At 35.3% G+C, this 8,078-nt stretch overlaps 1 protein-coding gene across 1 annotated transcript in view; it reads left to right on the plus strand.

Moving 5' to 3' along the window:
• The window catches only part of CEP76 (centrosomal protein 76), a 20,869-nt gene extending 13,007 nt beyond the window's left edge, over positions 1 to 7,862 (plus strand). Inside the window, exons 9-12 of the mRNA XM_040619619.1 lie at positions 2,602 to 2,768; positions 3,672 to 4,005; positions 6,135 to 6,352; positions 7,095 to 7,862. Coding sequence (XP_040475553.1) covers positions 2,602 to 2,768; positions 3,672 to 4,005; positions 6,135 to 6,352; positions 7,095 to 7,233 — 858 coding nt within the window. The 3' untranslated portion in view covers positions 7,234 to 7,862. The remainder of the gene's footprint in view (positions 1 to 2,601; positions 2,769 to 3,671; positions 4,006 to 6,134; positions 6,353 to 7,094) is intronic.
• Positions 7,863 to 8,078: the final 216 nt, after the last annotated feature.

Genomic DNA, 8,078 nt, shown 5'->3' on the forward strand with positions numbered 1-8,078 from the left:
GGAATGGTATATATTTAAAATTATGTAAATAATGCTTTCCTAAAGCAAATAATCACCCCTTTGAGTCATTATTTTATTTATCTGAGTTCATTTAAAGAGAAAGCACATCTTAAATTAGAAACTTGAAATTATTAACTTTAAAAAAATTTATTCAGGGAGAAACATTGAGCGAGCGAGAACACGAGCAGGGGGGAGGATCAGAGGGAGAGGGAGAGGCAGATTCCCCACAGAGCAGGGAGTCCAGCATGGGGCTTGATCCCAGGATGCAGGAATCATTTCTGAGCCGAAGGCAGCCTGCTTCAGCTGAGCCACCCAGGTGCCCCAGAAGCTTGAAATTACTGAAAAAGTTATTCTTGCACAAACAAGAGCATTAAGCAGTAAAGGTGAAATGTCACCCATAATTCTATTGCCAGTTTTTCATCTCTTTTTATATTTTTGTGTTTTTCTCCTGTGTTTGTATCATTTTTTCATAATTATAATTGAGATATAAATAAAATTTTGTGTCCTGCTTTATTTTTTTTTTTTTAAGATTTTTCCTTTTTTTTTTTTTTTTTTGTCACAGAGAGAGAGAGAGCACAAGGAGGGGAAACGGCAGGCAGAGATAGAAGCAGGCAGAGGGAGAAACAGGCTCCCTTCTGAACAGGGAGCCTGATATGGCACTCGATCCCAGGACCCTGGGATTGTGACCTGAGCCGAAGGCAGACGCCCAACTGACTGAGCCACCCAGGCGCCCCTGTGTCCTGCTTTATAATTTAACATTATGCTATGAACATTTTCCCATGTGTCACTATAATTTTTATGATCTCCATCTTTTAATGGTTGTATAAGTGTAAAGTTTTCTTTAGTTGTTATACAAAATTTACTTAACTATTGCCATTGTAGGAACTGTTTCTTTTGGCTACAGTAGCTTGCTTCTAATTTTTTGGTATCTTCATGAGTGAGTTTTTTCGCTGAATATCTTTGGGAGTATTATTATTTTTCTTTTGAAATTTTTTAGTATAAAATCTTAGTATAGAAATTACTGGGTCTAGGGGTGCCTGGGTGGCACAGCGGTTAAGCGTCTGCCTTCGGCTCAGGGCATGATCCCAGCGTTGTGGGATCGAGCCCCACATCAGGCTCCTCCGCTATGAGCCTGCTTCTTCCTCTCCCACTCCCCTGCTTGTGTTCCCTCTCTCGCTGGCTGTCTCTATCTCTGTCAAATAAATAAATAAAATCTTTAAAAAAAAAAAAAAAGAAATTACTGGGTCTAAAAGGTTGGATATTATGTTTTTCAGTAGTCAAATTTGACATTTTAAAATGCTATTGGTTCTAGTATAGTTAATCAAAACACTATAGAGCCACTAATACAAAATTTGGGGGGAAAGAAATCACCCCTCATGCTAACACTGAGCTTAATAGTTACTTTTGCTTTTGTATATTACCTGTAGTCCTGCACTTAAATACATATCTTCATGTAATTGTAGCCTTACTATTTAATATTTTGATTTTTTATTAGATTATCAGATATTTTCTGTTTTTGTAGCTTTCATAATATTTTTAAGTTGTGAAAGTAATATTGTCAAAGAAAATTTAGAAAATAGAAGGGAAAATGATATATAACCTCCCATAATTATAGCCATTGTTGACATTTTATTCTTTCATCATTTTTCCTGGTGTGTATTGTGTTAAAATGATCACGTATAGATACTGTAACTCATTGTTTTAAGTTTGAGTGTTTTCCCATGTATTTGCATTTCTTGATGTATCATTTGTCATCTTGTCTGTTCATGTCCTTTAGCTCTTTAGCTATTCATCTTTAAAATCTTGCTACTTTTCTTTCTATAAGTTTTTTTATAAACTTTTGAATCCAAATGTCCCCTTTTAAAGTATATATGTTATGACTATCAGATTTGTGAGCACTGACTTTGTAAAATAATTTAGGTTCTTCTAAAATTTGTGTATTCTTACCCCTGTCCCCAGTTGTTTCAGCTTAACACTAGACTAATGATTAAAAATGAAAAAATTAGGGGCACCTGGGTGGCTCAGTCAGTTAAGCGGCTGCCTTCAGCTCAGGTCATGATCTCAGGGTCCTGGAATCAAGCCTCAAGTTGGGCTCCCTGCTGGGCAGGGAGTCTGCTTCTCCCTCTCCCTCTTTGCTCTCTCTTTCTCTCTCTTGCTCTCATTTAACTAAATAAATGGCTGGCTCAGTCAGTGAAGCATGTGACTCTCCATCTCAGGGTTGTGAGTTTGACTGAGTCCCAGGTTGGGTTTAGAGATTACTTAAAAGTAAAAAAAAAAAAAAAAAAACTTTAAAAAATGAAAAAATTAATACTGCTTTTTTTTTTACAAGATTTTATTTATTTATTCGACAGAGATAGAGACAGCCAGTGAGAGAGGGAACACAAGCAGGGGGAGTGGGAGAGGAAGAAGCAGGCTCATAGCGGAGGAGCCTGATGTGGGGCTTGATCCCATAACGCCAGGATCACGCCCTGAGCCAAAGGCAGACGCTTAACCGCTGTGCCACCCAGGCGCCCCAGTACTGCTTTTTAATTATAATTTTGTATTGGATATTTAGTGAGGAAACTGTGAAGGAGTAAATACGTAATTCATTTCATTTTCTAGGGTGACTGTGAAGATCATGCTAACCTTCTGTGCAGCCTTCTTCTTGGGTATGGGTTAGAAGCCTTTGTCTGTGTTGGGACTAAGGCAAAAGGAGTACCTCATGCATGGGTTATGACCTGTGGAACCGATGGAACTATCACTTTTTGGGAGAGTTTAACAGGACACAGGTTTGTCAGCTATGTTACAAGGATATTAAAATGAAGATGTAAATGTTTTAAATTATAGGTTCTTTGTTTAAATTGATAGTACTCAAAGGCACATACTGATAATTGTCATTATTAGAGCCTTTTTGGTAACTGTAAAAGATTACATCAATTAAAATAGCTATTAAGTTTGAAGAAAATTTGTACATCTAAATATACTTTACTAACATAATATTGGTAAAAAAATAAATGATTTATTTTTAATTTTGTGTAATTGGCATATGTTTTTTATGATGTCTTTCCCCACGCCTAAAAATAAGTTCAGGTTGTCAATCATGATTTCTTTTGAAAATTTGATGTCACTAACTCCACATTGGTAAATTCACTGTGTACTTTTCTTAGTTCTTTTGACTGCCATCAGATTTTGAAAGAGTTCAGTCCTCCTCCCTCTTTCCTGGGACCATCTCTTTCCTTAGCTTCTCCCATAGCACTTTCAGTTTTCATTATTCCCGTCTGGCTGTCCTCACTTCTCCTTCATCTTGTCTGTAAATGTTGGAGTTCCTGAAAGTGCCCTGGGCCATCTTCTCAGTTTTCTGGATTTTTCCCTGGTTGCTAATTATTTTAATTAGTTGTACCTATTAACGTATAGCTAAATTATTTTAACTGTGTTATCTGAGATGAACGGTTTTGATCTTAATGGTTATACATAGAATATATTTTTATGTTGAATAAAGTTGATTTTTATATCATAATATGTGCCATACAATTACTATGGAGTAATCAAACTGTAGAACTATAATAAGAAAAAACAAGTATTAAACTCTAGTCCTGGGAAATAGTTATAGCCTTAAGTATCTTTCTCAATAAGGTGTTGCCTTCTTAATTTTTAAGTTTTTATTATATAAAATTATGATTTCCTTTTTTTAGGTACATCCACAAACCTGCCAATCCTGATGAATCTCCAGTTGCCGAACCGCCCAAACCATTGTACCCATATCGAACAATTGGTTGTGTTTTCAATCATCAGATGTTCCTAGGAAACTGTCAGCCTTCTGACTCGGTGGAAATCTGTGTATTTGATTTGAATGATGAATCCAAATGGAAACCGATGAGTGAAGAAGCAATCAAATCTGTGTGTGCTCCGGGAGCTACAACATCCCTTCCTCCCTTTCCCCCTCTATGTGCATCCACAATTGATGCTTCAGTAACAAGCAACGAAATAGAAATGCAGCTAAGGCTGCTGGTGTCAGAACACAGGAAGGTAATTAACACTGAAATTTGTAGTTTCTTGCATTTTTTTTCATTTGTTTATATATTTAACCATCTGGGGAGGGGAGGCAGATGCTATAGAGCCCGTCACTGTTCTAGCCCTGAAGAAAGCAGATTTAGTTCCTGCCCTTAAGAAGCTTGTAGTTTTGAAAGTCATGAGAGTTAGGTTCGAAGACTCAAAAATTTCCAAATTCTCTGATACTTTTAGAATTTTATTACTTCCTTCTAGAAATGAAGAATGTTGAACTAGTTCAGACTTTTCCTGAATACCACTAATTTGGATTTCTTATTTTGTGAAGTACTTATTCATATTATTCCCATTGAAAATACTGGGTTATATTTCTTCATATTCATTTTTTTCCAGGTTGGTTTTGTTTGTTTATTTCTTCCTGTCACACTAATTCAGGTGGATGTAAAATTATATCCTCATTTTAGCTTTAATTTGTATTTCCTTGATTACTAATGAGATCAAACCTCTTATTTCTTGCCATTTAGATTTCTTTTGTACATTAAAGAAGACATAAAAAACATAAAAAGATTAGTATATTTTAAGAATTTTTGTTCATCAAAAGAAACCAGTCAGGGAGTGAAAAGAGCACAATTGGAGTGGGAAAAGTTATTTGCAACACATATAACCATCAAAGGACTAGAATCCCAGACGATTTATTTCTAATTCACTTTTTCAGATTCCCTAATAGACTCCCCACCTTCGGTGAATCCTGTTTTCTATGTTCCTTGAAGCCATCAAAAGCAAACTGATTTATCAAATATGTTTTCTGGGCTCCCAATTACTATTAGTTTCGGCTTCCAAAGTCTGCTGTACTTACTTGCCAACTCATCAGAGCATTTGAAAGTATATTTTGGAAAATAATTTAATCTGGCATTTGTAGTTTGGTCTTAGCAATAGGTTGTTCAAAGACCTAGTTCACTACACTGCTGGAAATGAAAGCCCCTCACTACTGCCCCTTTCCTTCCATCACTTATACTGCCTTTTAATTTTCTTGGGTCTTGTTTACAAACAAGACCAGTATTTTATTATGTTATAAGAATTTATATAGAAAAAGAAAACTGAGCTACATACTCGTGTTATCACTAAGTTAATGGTGCCTGTAAACCAGCAAGTGAGATTTACTTTTTGCCACAGTAAAAAGATGATGATCATAGACTTATGGGGTTACTTGGAACCAGTTAAAACCTTGAATACAAAATCAGGAAATGGTAGAGATCTATTATGATCATCAAAATATTTAGAATTTTTGAAAGTTTTTTATGTTTGTAACAATGTTTTTAAAATATGTGTCTAGATATCTATAGTTCATTTGATGTTATAAATGAAATCATAATTGCCTTCAACATTCCATAGAAATATGTTTTAAGGGGAACCTGGGTGGCTCAGTTGGTTAAGCATCTACCTTTGGCTCAGGTCATGATCGCTGGAGTCCTGGGATCGAGCCCCATGTCAGGCTCCCTGCTCAGTGGAGAGCCTGCTTCTCCCTCTCCCTTTTTCCCTCCCCCTACTTATGTGCTCTCTCTCTCTGTCAGTACATAAATAAAATTTTAAAAAAAGAAAAGAAACGTGTTTTAAGCTCCCTGAAGGCCTATAGCATGTTTTTTTCACCTTTTTATCTCTTTACAGTATAAAAGTTAGTGTTTTTATAAATGTTTGAGTTTAATTATACATGCAATTCTTTTGTTGACTTTTCTCCCCTACTACAGTTGAATTTATGTTGAAGTAATCAAATTAAGCAGATTCAATGTTACTAAACTCTTTAAAGTTAAATAAAATATGATTTCAAATTTCAGCGTCACTGAGTTTTCCATAGTAGGACTCTTCCATGCAGTCTTTTCTAGTGGATATTAAGGAAGCATAGATTTTGGAGCCTTTACTAACATCATTATATTGATGTTATATATTAAAAGTTTTTTTTTCTCTAAAAAGTAAAACCAGATACCTGTAGTTTCTTTATCTGTATGTGTCCTTATAATAATTAATAGAAAGTTTAAAAAGTTATGACAGGTTTTAAAGATCTATTGGCATACATTCAAATAGTAAGCACTTACAATTGGTTTTTAAAATATTAGTGTATTTCACCTTTTCTTTTTGTCTTTTGATTGCTGTAGGATCTTGGTCTCACTACTGTTTGGGAAGACCAGCTTTCCTATCTCTTATCACCAGCTTTGGCCTCTTACGAATTTGAGCGTACAACAAGTATATCTGCAGGCAATGAAGAATTTCAAGATGCCATAAGGAGGGCTGTACCCGATGGTCACACGTTTAAAGGGTTCCCAATACATTTTGTATATAGAAATGCAAGGCGTGCATTTGCCACATGTCTTCGGTAAGGTGGGATTTATGAATTCATAAATGTTATTATTGGCTCAGCAATTTAAAGATTTTTATTTGTTTGTTTGAGACAGACAGAGAATGGATCTCACGACCTTAGCTGAAATCAAGAGTCAGACATGCAACCTACTGAGCCACCCAGACGTCCCTATTAACCTAGGAATTTTAGTGGTCTGTTAGTCTGGTTATTTAGGAATGACTTTAGAATCACATGGTGAACTTTTATAATGATTTATTATTTTCTTTGCCACAGATTGTGATTCATTAGGTCCAAAATGTAGCTCTAGGTAGTTGGGATAATTTTCCCATTGATTTTGGTGCAGTCTCAGTTGAGGATTTCTGATCTTGTCCACTGTAATTTTTTAAATTTATAGACTGAGGAAATACTCTGTAATTTGAATACGTTAACCAAAATCACAGGGTTATTGGTAGCAGAGACAGGATTTTAAAAAATACTTTTAGGGGCGCCTGGGTGGCACAGCGGTTAAGCACCTGCCTTCGGCTCAGGGCGTGATCCCGGCATTCCGGGATCGAGCCCCACATCAGGCTCCTCCGCTATGAGCCTGCTTCTTCCTCTCCCACTCCCCCTGCTTGTGTTCCCTCTCTCGCTGGCTGTCTCTATCTCTGTCAAATAAATAAATAAAATCTTTAAAAATAAATAAATAAAAAATAAAAAATAATTTTAAATATTGATTTACTTAGAAATAAAACCTAAGTTCACTTTCTTTCTTCTATAGGTCTCCTTTCTGTGAAGAGATAATCTGTTGCCGTGGAGACCAGGTGCGACTGGCAGTTCGTGTCCGAGTGTTTACTTACCCTGAATCTGCATGTGCTGTTTGGATCATGTTTGCTTGTAAATATCGCTCAGTATTATAGGACTAACATTTCTATAAGAATATACCTGTGTTTTATTGTGTATTGTATATTACTAGCTGTTTAGAGGTTATTATTTTAAAAATCGCATTCTGGCTTGGATGTCATATTTCACTTTTGTATATACCTGACATAATGTTTGAAAAAAATCGTGTGTATTTAAAAATTAAGGTTAAAAAAATTTATAAATCTGAGTGGAATTTAGTATAAATTAAGTGTATATTTTATTTTAATAAATGCTACTTTGTTTACAGGTATTCAGTAGTTTAAATATGAATATAAAATTTACTCCGTTTTCTTTACGTTAACAGATAATCAGAGATATTTATTTGTCTAAGGGTTTGAGCCATAGTAAAATCAATATGATCATTATTTTTCATAGATTAATGGGATTATTTTATATAAATTAGGAGAAGTTAGCCTCACAACAGATTTATTTATTAAATAGATGAAAATACATTTTGATGAATTATCACTTTTGTGGTTTACCCATGGCCATAGGGATATTTGTGACTTTCCAGGGATTTATGGGAAGACTTTGATGCAAGAGTAGGAAAAACTAATAGCAGAAAAGCATAAATAATAATAACAAAACAAACCTCACATAAAAGTACATAAATAATTTATAAATATGTTCGTTTGATCCATTATAAAAATGAGTATTTTTTTATTTTTAAAATTTTTAAATATTTATTTGAGAGAGAGCATGCATAATAAGCAGGGTGAGCGGCAGAGAGAGAGGGAGAAGCAGGTAACCCACTGAGCAGGGAGCCTGATGGGGGGCTTGATTCCAGGACCCTGGGATCATGACCTGAGCTGAAGGCTGATGCTTAACTGACTGAGCCACC

This window comes from Ursus maritimus, unplaced genomic scaffold (genome assembly GCF_017311325.1).
Source record: "Ursus maritimus isolate PB19 unplaced genomic scaffold, ASM1731132v1 scaffold_33, whole genome shotgun sequence".
Taxonomy (NCBI): Eukaryota; Metazoa; Chordata; class Mammalia; order Carnivora; family Ursidae; genus Ursus; species Ursus maritimus.